This window comes from Macadamia integrifolia, unplaced genomic scaffold, assembly GCF_013358625.1.
Source record: "Macadamia integrifolia cultivar HAES 741 unplaced genomic scaffold, SCU_Mint_v3 scaffold188, whole genome shotgun sequence".
In the NCBI taxonomy this organism is placed as follows: domain Eukaryota; kingdom Viridiplantae; phylum Streptophyta; class Magnoliopsida; order Proteales; family Proteaceae; genus Macadamia; species Macadamia integrifolia.
The window spans coordinates 399,265-417,800 of NW_024868400.1; the positions used below are offsets into that span (position 1 = coordinate 399,265).

Sequence of the window (18,536 nt, forward strand, 5' to 3'; positions counted from 1 at the left end):
AGCAGTAAATGATATTAGTGGATTGAATAAGCCTTTTGAGAAAATGACATAGCCTCTGCCTGTATTTCCAGACCATATGCTTCTAGTCACAGCTGTGGCTAATAGATCTTTGGGTATTTCTAGTTGGGCTATAGCTTTTTGTCTAGAAAGGCAATACTTATATTCCCTTGCTGACTTTGCTATGACAGGAGAGGCTTTTGATGCGGTAGCCATGGGAATGCTGATGGATTAAAGGCTCTCTCGAAACAGGGATAGAAGGTGGATAGGATTTTAATAGATGTGGCTGATAAAAATGGTTTTTCGGATAGTAGCAATCTTTAGCAATCTTTTGAAGTGGCCATGGGCCACCTTTGCTCACAGATTGGAACTTGAACAACTCTTGAGCAAGATTTTTTGTGTACAAAGTAACCCTTGGACGTTAAGAGCCGTTAAACTCAAGGTTCAATTGGCTATGACTCAGAAACGTTGTCTTGTAAATTGTCTATAATCTTAATGTCTACTTTCTTTCTTAGAATTAAAAAATAAATAAAATAAAATAAAATAAAAATATGTGGGTCTAGAGGATTAGAGGTGGTGAATAAATCTTAGAATTAAAAGGCAAATTTAGAAGCCATCATAGGGCTTTCCAAGATCTTTCCCCCAGAAGGGGACCAAAGTTGGTAGGCCAACTCCAGAGATTTCTCATTTGTCTTTTTGCTGATGACATGTTTATCTTCCATGGTACTAACAAAGATAATGTTGCGACAATCAAAATTACTTTAGAGTTATTTCAGGATTTATCTGGACAAAAGGTTAATTTTGACAAAAGTGGCATTTTATTCAGTAAATCTACACCACCCAATGTTTCCTCAATCAATTCCTTTTTGGGTTTCAGAAATTCTGTCAATGGTTCTCTTTACTTAACATGCTAGTGTTTATCTCAACCCACCCCCCCCCCTTTAAAATCAGAATAATATGCTAGTTTTTTAATATTTTAATATGCACTGTGGATCATAAATCCATGCTCGAGCAGGATCCATAGGTTGCGGCTGTGCCCTCCAAGCATACTTAAAAGGGACCCGCCAAGAATTGGAGCTAGGAAAAGAAAAGGAATTTTTTTTTCTTTTTCTTTTTTTTTTAGGAAAAAAAAAGGACATCCACAGCGCTTTTACTGGTTTCACAGGGCAAAAGTGCAAACTATGAGAAAGGTTTGTCTGAGCAAACGGCATATGAGAACGCATCAATGAGGTACAACAACAGTATCGCACATAGATGAGCAATGAGGTCATTTCATACACGAGATAAAGACAAAATAGAGATGCTAGTAAAACACTTTTGCATGACTAAACCAAGTACCTAAATTTATTAAACATTTCCTTGCTCTTTCTTAAATTCCAATATCCTCCTAGCTGTTTATTTACAATCTGCTTCTCTTAATTGTTAATAAAAATTGGTTGGATTTATAATGCCTATCTAAATATCAAACTATCAACCTGAAGCACAATTGGAAAGGATAACTTGATAATGAAAAAAAAAATTATAATAAGAGAGGATATATTAATAAATTAACCAGAAACAAGTGGCTTCTTGACAGAAAAAATGGGACCACTATTCAAAGGGAGTAAACTCCAATAGGAATCTTTATTGTCAATGCAAGAGCTATGCCATTTGATTTTGTAGGAACCAACCGGAAAAGCAGAAACATCAAGCAAGCAAGTTGAGAACCCTTGCCCTCTACCATTCAGTTCAAAACAAGTGAAAGCATGTGCAGACCCTCCAGAAATATTACTAAACCTACCATGCTTTTTTCCATTCTTAATACCTTCCTTCACATGCCACAGCAGCTCTTCATTCAAATCCACCATTTCGCTTGTTTCACAACCTCGAAAACCCAACTGAGTTTGCCCTTTATTTTCTTCACCTTCTCTTGTTACACAATCAGATGCCCTACAACTAAGTATACAGTAAAATTTGACGATTCTGTCAGGAAGGAAACCTGCTGCATTTTTCAATTGAAGGCAGAGATTCAATGAAAGATGGAAGCCCTGCATGATGGACAATTCACCCGGGCCCCGAGTGTCTGCATTGAAAGCAAAGAGCTCTGCACCTATACAAGGCCTGAAATAAATATTTTTCAAACATTACAATGTACGTTATGACAATGTAAGTATTTCATTAGCATTAAATAAGAAATTGCGAAGGAAATGCCTTAAACTTTACATCATTTCAAGCTCAGATTTTTTAGGAAAGCACGAAAAAGTCATTATCTTCAAGGGTTCAACCACATTCCAACATCTTTTGATAGTTTACTTAGGATTGCATTTCTTCAACAAACAAAACAAATTTTCCCAGGTTCAGGGATGGATAACCAAGTCAAAGAATAAATCTTGGGCTCTAGGTTCACATTTCCCAACTACTCGGAACTTAAACAATCAGACCAAACAGGGACTTCACAAAATAACTCAGCTACGCCATGCCCCTGACTTTTTTATCTTTGCATGGATTGACTACTGCCAACCATGTCTGAATTCTGGTCATTAATCAGTCCCTCCTGTTTCCATTGTTTCAGTTGGCTAGTGCCAAAGATGTTTGGATTCTGCTCAGTGTAAAGATGAGAATTTATTCAACCTAATGAATTAAGTCAAAACCACCAATCTATTGCCAACCCTATTACACAGAAAAATAATTATTTCAATCAGCAGTTATAAGACATCATACAGGACCAAGGGTGCCAAACAGTCAGTTCAGTCAGTTTTTCTGGAGTTTAGCATATATCAGGTCAGACCAAAAATGGACTGATAATTGGCCGGTCGATAAATCCAAACCAAAACCGATGGCTATTGGTAAGGTCAAGTCTGCCTCAGTCCTTATCGGTTTCTTCTAATGGTTTCTAATCTGTCCGTTTTCCCTAACGAACAGATTCCCTTTTTTTATATATTAAAATGAAAAAAAAAAAATACAAATATAATTTATTATCGATTTTATTCGAGCTTTTATCCCCCCCCCCCTTTTTTCCCGGTTTCAGTCCATTCAGTCAGTCTTATCGGTCTAATAGAAAATGGGGGAAGAAAGTAGATGCATGTTAGCTAGGTAATCTGTTGGGGCCTCACTGCTTTTACATAGGATCCAGGTGGGTTAAGCATGTCAGCAGTGATTTCCATATAGACAACCATAATGGTATAACCATACAGTGACTGCAGAGTACAATTGCCAGAGCGCCCAGGTAATACAAGGCAATGCTAAAGTGCCATGATGCCAAGGTGATGCTCAGGAGAGGCCAAGAAACCAAAGACAAGTGCAATATCCCAAGCATATTTCCATGTTCCAGGTATATGTTCCCTCCATCTTCTGGGTTGACAAGTCATTTTGGGTATCAAGGCCCACCTGTCGCAAGGGGATGCTTAGGCAATGCCATGACAATTATGCTCCTCAGATTCCCCTCTTATATGGAACAAAATGCAATTTAATATCTTCTGGGTTCTAGGTGCAGAATAAGGCATCTCAAAACTTCACATAATTTAGCATGACTTTCAGAAAAATTGGTTCTCCCATGGGAAATTCAAAGAAGAATTATGATCCCAGAAGCTTACCTTACTTGAAAGAAATACCGGGGAGTCCAAAAAGGAACATGAATCCATTTCTTTAGTACATCAGAAATAAGCAGCAGGCAGGCACTGGTAAATTGGCACAAATCTTCATCATTGTTCACTACCTTGGCTTCTTCTTGCATCTGGAGGACACCCAAAACAGCATACCTACAAAGCATTAGAATACTTCTTTCTCTATGGCCAGGACTAGACAATGGACTCCTAGGTTGGAAATGGAAGCAACTATTGGGACCTCCAATAACTGTCAAAAGCAACTTCAAATTTGTACTGCTCTCATCGTCCACATGCCACACCCGCTCAATTAGATCTTGTATCAACATGGAATGTGAAAAATTTTTGGTCATCTCCAAACCATAAGTAATAGAATTCTTGTAATACTGTAGGTTTGGAAAGTATAAAACAAATCCAGTACAGAAGGCCAATAAAGAACAACTAAGTGCAAGTAGTGAAATAGTTTGGAAGCTTCTACTGTCCAAGCCCATGAAAGACGCAGCAAGAAGATCAAACTCTTTTGCCAACTTGTTAAACCGACAAGAGAACTGAAAGAGGGAGTAAATCAAAGAGTGGATATGTTGTGAGAGTCCCGCGAAACCAGACTTAGACTCATTACTTCCCTGAATCTGTTCATTCCTCCCAACGCTTTGCTGGTTATATGGATTAGTCCCAACGAGTCGGATTATATCAGCCACAATTTCCAGAACCTTAGATCTGAGACATAAAAACCACCTTTGGAAATAAAATGCTTGATCTGGCATGATAGTGGATGACAGCAATTCCTCCGAAGAGCAAACACTGCTATAAGCCCCAGCTATCTTTTCACCATATTCGAGAAAGTTGGCATCCCTAGAAACAAGTTGCACAACTTCCTCTGCCAAAATTCCATTTATCTCTAATTGTTTTACTAATTGGAGACTTTCTTCTGGGAAAAGAAGCAAGAGGATTTTACTTTCAGCAAGGGCCAATGTAGCCAGAGATTTTAACCAGCATAGGCAGGAATCTGATTGAGCCTTATTTGCTAATGTTCTAAATGTGACCAATGATGCAAACCACACTCCATGACATGCTGCATACTTTCCAGCTCTGTATGCAGACCAAGTATCATTTCTAGTGATCATCTCCTTGGCAAATTCAAGAGTAAGCGTTTCATGCTCAACCCAGTGATCATTCTGTGATCTTCTCAGGTCCTTGTCAAGATTGTAGGTCATAGAATTCCACATAACATGATAATGCAAGAGAAGTGGATAAACAGAGCATATAGCTTGAGTAAATAGGTTGTTTTGGCGTAAAAGCTCAAGCAGAAGCTTCGCATTACCTAGTACTTCAATAGACATAACAGAGGCTTCATCTAGTACTTCAAGACAAGACACTGCAAACCTGTACAGGCAAGGGCCAACCTTTGAAGCAAGGGAACTGCATCTTGCAAGTTCAAACCCCACAAAGTTGGGAACAGAATCTGGTTCTTTTGCATTCCAGCCTTCATTGTGCATACTGATCAAAGACTGTATTAAGAATCTTATTTTATCTAGTACAAAAGTCCCCAAGTCCGGATATTCTTCAACCAGACGGAGAACAAAGTGGAGTAAGCTTTGACATTCTTGCTTCATCTCAGAGTCTGAGCAATAAGGCTTCTTTATCAACAAGATTATCTGATCTATAATTAAAATAACTATCTTCGAAGGAAGTAAAGAACTTTCAACATCAGATACCATTTCCATCTTTCCTTTAAATTTACATGATATATCTACTAGAAGAGAGAGGGCCGAAAACCACTTTGACCTCACTGGAGACTGAACTGCTTTTTCAACAACAGACACCAACTCAACAAATTCAGGCATGCTCATGCAAGGAAAATTTGGCAGTGTGCACTGGAAAATCTGCAACTTCACAAAGAATCCAGTCAATGGATTTAAAAGAAAAAAAAAATAACCATAAATAGGATTAAGTGGGCTGAGCAAGACTACCTTACGTAATATCCATAGAGCTTCACACTGCAATGTTGGGTTTAAGTCAGGTTTATCTACTAGATGAAATAGTGTCTGGAGTAAATTTGCATCAATAGTAAGGCGATAGATTCCTCCCCTGGCAAGGAAGCACAAGCATCGTAATGCTATGGCTTGGACATGGAAGGAAAATCCCTGGGAGATAATTGATAGCAAGAAGTCTTTCTGCCTCCAGAAACACACCCAAAAAGGGGAGAAAAAAATATTTTATGATAATGTGAGCAAATATCATTTTTTCACAAACAATTCATTCTCTAGATTAACTTTCCTATATGTTATAATCACAGGCATGTATACATAAAATATCCAGGACATTTTATGCGTCATAAAAACAATGACTGCAGAACCAAGACCTAGTAATTTGATAATATGGATAATGTATTTATCAACCAGAATAACTAAATTCACTTGTACTGTTGGAAAAGTGACCTGCTTAGAAATCAAGATCACTGACTTTGAAGCAAGATGCGAGAGTGAAACTAACATCACAACAACATATTTCTCCTCTGAAGACTCCGCCAAAAGCTTTTGACCTGCCTACAACAATTATGACAGCCAATAAGAATCATCGTGCATAACCAGACAAAAAAGCGTAAAAACCTTCAAAATTTTTAATTGGAGCAGTATGACGTCAAATAAAGCTAACTGGGGGGCAAGGATCCATGTAGCCGACCCCATTTAGTTGGGATAAGGCTAAGTTGTTCTTGTAGTAAAGGTCAAAATTTAGTTACAAATTACAATACTAAAATTATGCAGAAGGAGCTCTAATCTACTCAAACATGCTAGCATGTTCATGTTGTGTCCATTATGATGTGCTAGTAATGATAATGATAATACATCCTCTAAGAGCTATACTCTGACCCAAGCATGCCAGCATGTTTTTCATGTTACACTACTATGTCTGTCATGATGTGCTACTGATCAAAGATACCTTGCGTTTCATAATTTAGTAGAAATCTCTTGAGTCGAATTTTAAATGAGTTAAAGTTTCAAGTTTTGTTCTGGAGAAAACCATTTCCCCATAGGCATGTTGTTGGTAATGGTGGAAGAAAAATAAGGGATCTCTCTCATTCTTTGATCAGACTGTAAAGTCCACTTTACAAATGGTTTAGCATACTGGGGATGAAAATTCCAATAATCAGCATTGTCTCTACTAAACTTCCTACTAACTAGAAAGTCCTAATGACAGCCTTCATTTCAGTTTCAGCCAAAACTTAGGTCCAAATAGCAGTGGAACTAATTTTTGGAAGTTCACAGAAATCTACGGAAACGTTATAGAAGTTAAGGAAATATGGATGGAACTTCAAGAAATGGCAGAACAAACATCAACACAAGGAAGAGAACCTCACAATAATTAAATTCCAGTCTTAGCTCCATACCCTGATCACCTAAGTTGTACCAACCCATGGTTTGCCCTGCAGGGACCTCGGCAGAACCACCCCCTTTCCCTGTGCCTTCCCTGTACCGAAGGGATAACTGGTGATAGATCAACTAGGAATACTTCTTGCAGCCACTGTCCTGTTTATGAGCCATCCAACCTTCACAGGAATTGGGAGAGAAGAAAAAGGCCAGATCCTTTAAATGATGATTCCCCATGGACTCTTTGGCAGATTTGGTTCAGAAGGAACCAAAGAATTTTTAAGGAAAATAGAGAAGTCTACAACAGGTAGGCTGCAGGACGATTAGTTATGGAGTTCGCTAGTTAAAAGAAAGAAATTCTAGGCATCACAGTTTCCAGATTTGACAAAGAACGATTCAATCTTACGTGAAAGAGGTAGACTCCTCAATGAATCATATCTGACAAGGTACCGACTTTTTTTGCTATTCCTGCCTCCTGGGGGAATGTAATGATGTATAGCTCTTTTAGTGCTTCAATTTGATGATCCCATTCACCATTTTCGTTCTGCAGCCATATTTTTTATCTTAATCTAAAACTAAATCGTTTGCATGTCAAAATAAAGTGGGGAGGGGGTGGGAGAGAATCCACACTTCTACTCTCAAGAGGAAATAGATCTCACTTCTGACTTCAGAGACATTTGATTTTGCTTGACTGGTAAGTTCTCAAAAGGATGATTACAGTTTATGGAAATCACGAATTCCATTGTCATGAATTTGCATCATGAAAGGGCATTGAAGATATTCTTTCTTAGGCCCTAATATGTTGAACATATTGAGAAGTACCTCTACTAATTGAAATAACTGCAAAGAAAAGCCTACCAAGGATGCCATGAGGCTTAATATTCCACCTAAAAAACATGGAAGTTGTAATTCACGTTTTTGGGATTCACACCCAAATAGGGATCAACGCTGTAAAGAAATTTGAGTTAGAATTTCACTGCAGGTACATGAAAAATGATGTGCATGCAGGGAATTGAAGCTTTTCTGCTTTTTTAAGATTTATCTGGGTCATATGGACCATTATAAATCAAATTAATCTAGTTTAGATATGGTTCTAAGTCAGTCTATTAAAATTGTAACCTATAAGGCCTTAAAGCCTCCACATGTTTCTGAGTTGTTCTCTTTTATGCATTAGGGGTTTTTAGTTAGTTGTCTCAATATTCCTTTTGGAATTAGGAAGTCAATAAATTTGAACATAGAGGTCATTGGACAGTTGTAAGGGCATTGGGTTTTTGAGATCTGATTATAGATTGACCAATTTACAGTTGAATTTTTCTCAGTACAGGATACTGCAAGGGTTTCAGACCTAATATTCTGTAGCTGTTTCTATCGATGATTCTCTTATGCATCCAGCTAATGTCACATTGTGCTCAACTACAGATTTGTGGTTGATGTTTACTTGTTTTATTCAATCTCCAATTTTGCTTTTTAACAGGATTATAAGCACAAGGAAAATGCCTAATGATTGGAGGAGAAGCATTGTAGTTCCTATATTCAAAAATAAAGGTGACATTCAGAACTACGATAACTATAGAGGGATAAAACTAATAGTCATACACTCATACTATGAAAGTTGGGAGAAGGTTGTTGAAGCCCGCTTGAGAAGAGAATCTAATATCCCAAAGAACCAATTTGGTTTTATGCCAGGTAGATCCACGACAGAAGCTATTTACTTACTGAAGAGGCTCATGGAAAGATTTAGAGTTGGCAAGAAAGATCTATATATGGTCTTTATTTACCTAGAAAATGCCTATAGCAGAGTCCTCAAAGAGCTAATTTGGCATGTACTAGAGAAGAGAAGGGTACCGAGTACTTATATACACTGTGGGCGAGCTTGTGGAGCAATGGTTAAGTTCCACTATTGCAACATGTTGGTCACAGGTTCAAAACTTGGAAACAGCCTCTCTTGTGAAGCAGGGGGGAAGGCTACGTACATTTGCCCCTCACAGACCCTGCAGTAGCGGGAGCCTCGTGCACTGGGTTGCTCTTTTTATTGTGGGATGACCTAATAAACACATTGTAGAAAATCTTCAGCCGGACAGTGACACATCCTTCCGTGGACAGGAATCAGCAGTTAATACTTTTCCTTATTTACCTATTAATCTATGTTGAGCCAAGTGTTGTGAATGTTGTCATTGTTGTCAACACATTTTGTTGGGCAACACACTCATCAGAGATAGGTGCATTGCTGATGTGGAAGAGAAAGAATGGCCAGTTGTGAAGAAGAACAGAAGATACAGCTGATCTGAGGAGCTTAGCAACTCTAAAGAGGTCGACACTTAATGATGTTGGGTCGATGCTCAATGAAAGGCGTCGACGTCGAATGAGGCCCGGCCGACACTAACTCAATGTTTATTGAGCCTCATCAAGTGTCGAAGCCAAAACCGTCAAGCATCAACTAGAGGCTTTGATGTATTACTGAAGAGTTCGATGCTTTATACTAAGTCAATGAAGAAGTATCACCATCAAGTCATGGCTGATCGACACTCACTCGACATCGACTAAGCCTCATCGACCATCGACTAGAGGCTATCCAAGGTTGACTCAAGCCTACTTGTGGTCTTTTTTTTTTTTTAAGACACTATTTTCCATATAAAAGGGGAACAGTGGCATATGGAAAAGAGAGAGAATATACCCATTCAAGAGAAGAAAAGAAAGGAGTATCCAAGAAGAGAAATCCTAGAAGACTACCTTCATGCCATTCATTGAAGCTATCTTACATTGCTTTGAGATGTATTTTGCAAGATTATTGAGAGATCATCAGGGGTTGTGAAGAGAGGGGGAGAAGAGCTACTCAACAAACTTAGGGTTTGTGAAGAAGTCAAAAGAATGGTAGTTTGGTTTGCACAAGAACATTGTTTGAAGCTCTACCACGAGTGTTGAGGTGAAGCTTGTGAGTGGGAGAAGAGAAAGTGATGCATTTTTTGGTGTAGGTAACTTCTTTGTATTTAGATGTATGTTCGTATGTTTGACTGTAGGCTACATGCTTGATAAATTCCATAGTCAAAGCCTCGAGCATATTGTAGGATTATATCTTGTAAGCTATCAAGTAGGTTCTTGATAGAGGGGTTATTGCTCCTTTGTGGTGGGTGTCGTATAAATTTGGGGGTTGGTGCTCGTTCATAGTGGATGCTCAACAATTGGGGGTTAGTGCTCCTAGCAGTGGGTGCTGCTAAACTGAAGTGTACTGTGCATTATACGCAGGCTAGAATTCGGTTGTAGCCCAAGTAGCTTGCAGCCATTTGCACCGTAGACGTAGCCACACTGGCGAGCCACATTACATCTTGTTTTGTGGTTAGTGATGGTTGTGTTGTGTGATTGTGGGCCGGCTCAACATGTTAGATTCTCCTATACAGAGAAGTTTGAGAGACCATGCATCACTGATTCAAACTCCCTCTCAGTGACAGTGAGATTTCAACAATCTATTCAATAAAGGTTCTTTAACCATCAGTGAGAAATGTTACAAGACCAGGTGTGCATAACACTTTTTTTTTTTTTTTTGGAATGGATTCCTTAATAGGAATGAGTGAGATTAGTACAATTAAACCTAGTTTCTACAAAGATGGTTCTCTCCTGCAAAATAATGTTCCAGATTGCATAGCTTAGCGCAGAGATAGTTCAGAAAGAGAAGTTGAAATTTCTTTGAGGACATATGACAGGCTCCAGGGTTAAGGAACAGAAATCAGTTGTTGAGCTTGTGCCATCTGTTACTTTGAAGGAAACTACCCAATCACTAAGGCTTTTGTAAGCAAACCTACATGAGGATACAACAGGAAATCAAACAAACAAGGCGACCCAATGGCTCTCTCCACCACAAAGAAATGGTTCTGCAGACTTTTGGAATTCAAAGAATGATGCCTTAAACACTAAACCACATGTTGGGAGTACAGAGATGATTTTACATATAAGGAGGATTTTTCCTGTACTGAAGACAATTGATAAATTTTTCTTTAAGTCCTATCCTGTCATATTGTTATTCCCTGCTTCTAATGCTGAGACATCATCAGGTCTTGATCAAATGACTCTTCCTGTATGCCTATATCGAAAACAGAAGCAACGTGAGATTCATTTACTATCCCCATTCCCTTTCCTATATGTCTAGTTTTCTGTCTTTCTCTTTCTTTCTTTTTTTTTTTTTTTTTTTGGGGTTGGGGGGGGGGAGTGGGGGGAGGTTGAGTTTCCTGTTCAGCCTCCAATATATTCATTTCCCTGCATTTTATGGTCCCTTTGTGCCATCCATAATTTTTTCAGTCATGCTCTCTTGCCTAGTCCAACTGATATCTCTCCTCGTGTAATCTCTTTAACTTTGGTTAGATATATTTCTCTTAGCTGTAAATTAAAAAATTAAAAAAAATAAATAAATAAACCTATGCTGCAAATCTATGCATCTAAAGATTCTAAACATGAGATGGAAGTCAAGGAACACCTTGTAAGCTTTACTTGCAAGAAAAGATGAGCATCCCATTTTAGCAAATGCACGAATCCCTGCAAGTCGTACAGCAGAGGGTAGTTTTGGCGAGTTCAGCATATCAATAAGTATCTCCAAAAAGACAGATGCAAAGTCCTCTAACAACTCAGACAAACAACCTGCAGCAAATAATGATGCCTTTACCTGCATAAACCCCGCCACAAAAGTTGCTAAGTAATACCCACATGATATTTATTTAAGGGAAATCTTCAAGATTAGACCAGTGGAACAACACCTAGGTGCGAAAAGAACAAACAATTTTGCGCGATTTTAATCTATGATACACAAATACAGATAAGGGAAACAAGCATACAAGTTAATACCTTAATAATTTAGCGTCTGTATGACATCCTTCATTGTTTCATTAATACAGTCACAAGCCAAGAATAGGCCCTGTTTTCATATTAGATGACCATGGACCTTTGCTTTTAATGTTTTGGTTGTACAGTACTCAATTATGAAGCCCAAAATTTTAGTCTAGGAGTTAAAAGGTTTAATTGATAACCTTACACATTAGTGCCATCAGATAAGACCTGCTTATTGTTTCATTAATATAGCCAGAGGCCAGGAATAGGCCCTGTTTTGGTGTTAGATGGTCAAGGACCTTTGTTTCAATGTTTTTGGTTGTATGGGGCTCAATTATAAAGCCCAAATTTGTAGTCCAAGTGGGTATACGAATTTTAAGTCCTTTCTTAGAAGAATTAATAGTTTGAAAGTCTAATTGCTGTTTGGTCCTTGTTTCATCAGGATTTCCATTTTTTCTTAGTTTAGGAGTCCAACTATGTTTTTTTTTTTTTTTTTTTTTTTTTTGGGGGGGGGGGGTGATTTTGGGGGGGTGGGGATCACTGCTTTAAAATTTTCTCTTTTATTTTTGCTTAGTTGACATGATTGTTCTGCCCTTTCACACACTGAACAGTGCATTCTGTTTTCCCTCCTACGATTTCTGATTCCTATCCTATTCTAACTGTCACTTTTGTCATATTGTTCCTCCCAATCCGGCAATCGGATATGGCCCAAACTTTGACCAAATATTCTCATCTATAGGCCCTTCATTCGACCAGGACTGGAGGTCCATCTCACTTCTGGTTTGTGAGTTACCCTTGTTTCTTTTTAGTTTCTAAATTCCGTCTCCCTATAGTTTCTATTTTCTGTTACTTATTATTGCAGCAGATCTGACAATTGGACCATATTGATATTTGGAGGGCTTAAACAACCTATTTAGAGAACTACTTGACTCTATTCTCAGCCCCATCCGACCGTTGGATTCTGAGATATCAGTGAACTTTTTATATTCTGTCTCATTGTGATTCTGTCCTGTGTAGTTGCTGTCCAATAATCTGTCCTACAGGTTATCATTCTCATTCTTCATCACAGGGGGAAAGCTCGAGATGCTATGAAATATAACAGGACGACGAAACAGGACTCATGTAGCCAACCCCAATTAGTTTGGACTACGGGTTAGTGGAGTTTTACTTGAGCTATATTTTAGAGGACACAACATTGCAAGCAATCAGTTGCTGAATTTCTCAGCATGTATACTCAACAGATGCTATGAAATTTCTTTAAGACACTATTATCTCATTATTCTAAGAAATCCCATCTAGTTAAGTAAGAAACCTTATGAGCAAAACAGGAAACCAAATTTATGAATGATGAATGAAACCACAGACTAATAGTGGCACTGCAAATCATAAATCTGGGAAAAGCTACAGACCTTACCTCCGAAATATGGCATGATTCCAGGCTTGACAGTATCACATAACGTATTTCAGCACTTTCCTTGGCAAAATCAGCCCAACAGCCAAAGAGACATAAAGCCAGTTCTCGGGCTTCGACATCACCAGTGTCAAAAACTATCTTCACTCTTCTAAGCAGTTCTAAATGGTTGGGAACCCTCTTCCTTGCCAGAATCCCATTATATTGTTTACCTCTCTTTCTACGGTACCCCAGCTCGGAGAGGAAAACCTTTACAACAGAGAGCCGAGTAAGCTTGTCCCCACACCTAAATGCCTCTGCAAGCCGAAGGAGGATAGTGTTTGCAAAAAGCCTATCCTGGCCAGGAACCAAACCAAACATGCTCAACACCCCCATTGTATGGCAAGGCTCCTTGCTCCACTGCTCAAGTCTAGGGCCAAACCGGAATATAGCCTCAACAGACTGACCTGTAATTAAAAAAACAAATGATTAAAAAGTAAAATTTGCGAAGTCAGTCTTCTCTTTCCCTTGGTATTGATTTTTTTATTCACCAAAAAAAAAAAATATTTTTTTTTTTGGCGAAGTCGTACATTGAATGAACAGAGCAGGGAAGCAATACATCAACTCAACCCAATTGATCTAAAAAAGAGGACGACAGTACATGTAAAATAAGCAAGCACTGGAAAACATTAACATTCTTGATTAGCAAACATCAATGGAGGATCTACAGTAGATTGAACCACATTATTTAATTCCACAAAGTAGTTGAAGCAGTCAGTAAAATTTTAATCTTCTATATAAAATTAGTAAAATTTCAATTATGAAATTCTCAAAATGCCACTAATTAAAGTTAGGAGGAACTTTTCAGCAACTTGAAAACGGTCAAAGCCTCCCAAACTTTAAAAGAACTCTCAACAATACCAAGTAAGATTCAAGCCAGCTCAGGCTGTCACCCAAAGAGTCTGTCCCTGTGAGTACTAAAACTAAACCAGAATCTCCAAGCAATCATCAAGAGTCAGCTAACTCTGTACAAAAAGAGTTACGAACACAGTCCAAATAATTGAAGACCAACATTTTGATATGCAAAGTTAAGAATTAAGAACCAAGCCTCTATCACTCATCTTTGGATGGAGCGCAATATTCGTAGATGGTCTTCCAACTCCCAATCCCCGGATATGATTTGGAAAACCATCTTCTTCAATGTTGCCTCAAAAATCCAATCCCTACGCTCCTTTCACTCCCAGCCGATCCCCTACTCCGTAAAATATGATCATATAATCTCCTCATGGAGCCTTTTGGTAGCCCCTCCCCCTCCTTTTGACCACACCCCCGGGCCACTTTGGCTTTGGTTGCTGTTAGCCTTATCTTGGCTCTTGTTGGTTGTTGCAGTTTTTTTGTTTTTGTTGCTTTACTTTGATCCCCTTCGGGTTGGCTTCTCCTTGTTGGCTTAAGCCTCCCCTCTCCCCTGTTTTTTTCCCTTGTATTTTCTTCTCTTTGGGTATAAATTTGTTTATTCATCCAAAAAAAAATAATCAAGCTTCACCATTGTTGCGGGTACCCTAGTTTACCAGTTTTTGCAACCAAACGGAAGATTTAGCACGTTCAAGTAGAAAGTGTAAAAAGAGAGAGAGGCTGAGATTGCTTACCGGGGGTTTTCGAGCGAAGTCCTTTCTCGAGTTCGATGCTCCATTCCATGGCGTGTGCTGCAGAGATTTTCTCCATTGTTGCTTCTACGGAGCTTTCTCTCAGGAGTACGGATCCAGATCCTCTACAATTCTTAGATCATAGAGTTCGGTGCAGTGCTACCTGCAGCATTGGACATCTGTCCCTCAGTCCACATGGCCGGTGAGGATGAGGAGAGAGAGAAGGGTTTTACAAAACCATGACTCGGCTGGTTTGACCCAAAACCCACTTCCGTCTACACATACGCTGATCCTCTTTCCCCCTTTATAGCTGAAATCGAAAGGGGAAGAAGGAGACCTAGGTCTGTTCCAGTTAGCCTACGATCGGTCGTTGACGGTGACGTGTCCGGTGCACCTTTTGTCGCCGACGGTCACTCCTATAGCAGTTCCGAATCTCTCTCTCTCTCTCTCGCTCAATCTCTCTCTTCTTATTCTCGAACAGAAGACTTCAGCTCGTCTAATTTCTTCACTGATTTCCTCCAAGACACTTCTATGCTATTGAGAGTTATATAATTTCTCCTACCATTCTTCAATCCTGAATTCTATACTAGCTCTACTGATCTACAATGATCCTGGACATTTAGAAGTTTTTGGGCTCCAGATTATTCCTAAAACCTTGCAAGTGGACAAAGAACAGAGTAGCATTTGGAGCAACCAGTTCTGTTATTTCCCATGTTTGACATTCGGAATTTCGTTGATGGCGTTAGCTTCTGCAGGACGAAGGCGCAAGCAAACAACATGGAAGAAAGAAGACGAAGGGGAAAAAACAGAAGGAAATCAGATAAAAGCGAGAAGAAGTGGAAAGAAGTATAGGTTCCTCCTTTGTAAAAACTCCGTTTCAAACGCGCGTCTATGTTTTTACCGTCTAAAACACGTTTTACCGTATTTTCAAATATACTTATAAAAACAGTAAACTTGAAGCATTTTCATTCTAAAATATGTTTAAAACATGTCCCATTTTTATGGTATTTTTTAAGATTTGATTTTTAACATAATGTCTATTTAATTGATCATATATTTCTCTTCCAAACTCTAACATAATTCTTTCACCAATTTGAAACTAAACACAATGGACTATATTTCTTATATATTACCTTCAATTCAAATTCAATTCACGGACTTTAAAAATTGAGCTATAAACTGATGTATTTGCTAAAAAATATTTTTAAAATAATGACTCTAAATCCTAAATAAACATATATCACTTCGAGAGTGTATTGACTACGTGGACAACAATGAACAACACCATAACCTAGTCATATTGCTCAATGAAACTTTGGGCATGTGTGGTGTATGAATTTAAAACTGGTGTTGGATGACATTCAATGATATGTCTTAAAACTTATAATGAGACAAGTGATGTATCGGCATTAATGTTAGCTATTGTAGTTGTTTTAAACACTAGATTCATATATTCATATAATAATTTCTTAATTTATATGATTATACTACCATTTTTTTAATCCTGCTTGTTTGAAATCTACACGTTTAAAACCCATACCGTCCATTTTCCGATTCCTACTGTTCTCTATTTTTTTGACCATTTATATGACTGTATCGTTCGAAAAATTTTACTGTTTAAAACTCGTACCGTCAAATTCCCTTTTTTTCTTATTGTTCCCATTTTACTAACTATGTTTTAGATCTAAAGGGGTGGGGGAGAGGACGGGGGGATGCGGTTGAGTGGGTTTTGGGTCAAAACTATAACTGTATCACGTTCTTGCAAAAATATTCTCTCTTCATCTTCACCGTTCATGTGACATGAGACAAGTGTCAAGGGCTGCAAGTAGCACTGCACCATCTACAATTCTAGAGGATATGGATTCCAGGACTAACTGTTTGAAATATTCTCTCAGTGCTGATTGTTCAAGTCTCTCTATAATTATTTGGATGATCGATACGTATTCAATTTGTGATTCAACAATTGTGTTTTTACCCATAAGAAAACAAGTGTTTAGTAAGAGCCAATCATCATTTACACAAGTGTTAATTGCCGAAATAACTATTGGCAAGACCCAAACGATCAGTATTAGGGAAGATCTCGATCCATTTAACATTTAACTGACCTTCAAAATTACAATCAAGGAGGCAGAGGAGATTAAGTTCGTGTTTGGTTGGAAAGAAATCAATGGAAAAGTAATGAAAAGTAAAAGAATCCTAAAACAAAAATATCCCATCGTTTAGAAGGAATAGGAAATATATAAAATAAAAACAAGGGAAAAAATGAAAATATCCGTTGTGTGTCCAGTCCACTGACCCACAGAGGATGTGAGACTTGGGGGGATGAGAGATTAAGGCCCCATTCCTTTGTGTAGTATTTTATTTTTCCTTATTATTATGATGATGCTTTGTATGCACTCTCATTGGTACTTTCACAGGTCCTTGTGATGGTGTAGGCACTTAATTAAAGGAGCAATCTCTTGCCTTGCCCTAAAATCAAAATGGGAGAAAGAATCTTACTTGATTGCATGACCCATGTGCCAATGTGGGGCTAATGGGATTTGTGCACCCCAATGTTTGATGCAATAGCACACGACTAGTGTCTAAGCATAAGAGCACATAATTGGGTAGCATTTTTTTTCTTAAAACAAAATATAATAAGTAAGAAGGATTACATAGAGGCATCAACCACTGCAAGTATGATGTCTTTTCATGAGAAAAATATCCTCTCCAACACCATCGACCCTTCAACGATCCATCAAAGGGTTGGGAGTGCTTGGACACGTATCCTTAGGTGTTGGGATATGCAACCAAGCCCTTCCAACCATTTGATGGTCATTGGAGGGTGTAGTCATTGGAAAGGAGCCATATACCTTTTCATGTGGCCTTGTGTATAGGTAGGAAGGAGGAACACGTGACTATGTAATGTTCTTTCTTTCAATAGTAAAATAGTGTTATAATTTATAGGGGCAAGAGGAAGCTAATTAAAAAAAAAAAAAAAAAAAGAAGAAGAAGAAGAAGAAGAAGAAGAAGAAGAAGAAGAAGAAGAAGAAGAAGAAGAAGAAGAAGAAGAAGAAGAAGGAGATGAGGCCTATACCAAGGCACAATGGGTACAAAAAGACTACACTGCCCAACACTGAAGATGCTTGCGCATGTTTTACAAAAAAAGAAGAAGATGCGGAAGCAGGTATAAAGGAGTTCCAAAAAGTTTCCTAATTTATTTTTTAGGTGAAAACTTTAGAGAAAATTACATAATTACCCATTTTGGATGGTCGTTGGAGTGTGTAGTCGTTGGAGAGGAGCTAGATCCCTTTTCACGTGGCCTTGTGTATAGGTAGGAAGTAGGAACACGTGACTATGTTATGTTCTTTCTCTCAATAGTAAAACAACATTATAACTTATAGGGGGCAAGAGGAAGCTAATTTAAAAAAAAAAAAAAAAAAAAAAAAAAAAAAAAGGAAGAGATGAGGCCTACACCAAGGCACAATGGGTACAAAAAGACTGCATTGCCCAACACTGAATATGTTTGTATGTTTGTGCATGTTTTACAAAAGAAAAGAAGATGCGGAAGCAGGCATAAAGGAGTCCTAGGAAGTTTCCTAATTTATTTTTTCTGTGAAAACTTGTGAGAAAATTACATAATTACCCATTTTGTTTTTTTGTTTTTTTTTTTTTTTTTTTTTTTCAAAACTCCACTTAAAGTTTCAATAAACAAAAATACCCATAATCAGGTTTATATTACAAAACTACATATTCAATAAAAATA

At 38.1% G+C, this 18,536-nt stretch overlaps 1 protein-coding gene across 10 annotated transcripts; it reads right to left on the bottom strand.

Moving 5' to 3' along the window:
- Positions 1 to 1,504: 1,504 nt before the first annotated feature.
- LOC122065096 lies at positions 1,505 to 15,610 on the bottom strand. 10 transcript variants are annotated; one of them, XM_042628889.1, is made up of 8 exons: positions 14,795 to 15,610; positions 13,173 to 13,615; positions 11,573 to 11,597; positions 11,412 to 11,470; positions 6,017 to 6,124; positions 5,549 to 5,752; positions 3,570 to 5,467; positions 1,505 to 2,097 (listed from the first exon to the last, which is right to left on the bottom strand). In XM_042628889.1, exons 1-8 carry the CDS (start codon positions 14,868 to 14,870, stop codon positions 1,545 to 1,547), a joined length of 3,366 nt encoding a protein of 1,121 aa, XP_042484823.1. In that variant the 5' UTR covers positions 14,871 to 15,610; the 3' UTR covers positions 1,505 to 1,544. The 10 variants fall into 10 exon arrangements, with proteins under 10 accessions (XP_042484823.1, XP_042484825.1, XP_042484824.1 ...); XM_042628891.1 differs by having other exon boundaries at positions 3,570 to 5,461; positions 5,549 to 5,575; positions 11,412 to 11,597; XM_042628890.1 differs by having other exon boundaries at positions 5,549 to 5,575; positions 11,412 to 11,597.
- Positions 15,611 to 18,536: the final 2,926 nt, after the last annotated feature.

What these genes read in the sequence shown, in the direction of transcription:
- LOC122065096 (XM_042628887.1), bottom strand. Translation starts at nt 14,870, where the DNA reads ATGGAGAAAATCTCTGCAGCACACGCCATGGAATGGAGCATCGAACTC. An exon ending in TTGCAAGTAAAGCTTACAAG is followed by an intron (nt 6,125 to 11,411) that starts GTGTTCCTTGAC and finishes TAATTGTTGTAG; the next exon opens with GCAGGTCAAAAGCTTTTGGC. An exon ending in CTCTATGGATATTACGTAAG is followed by an intron (nt 5,468 to 5,548) that starts GTAGTCTTGCTC and finishes TTCTTTGTGAAG; the next exon opens with TTGCAGATTTTCCAGTGCAC.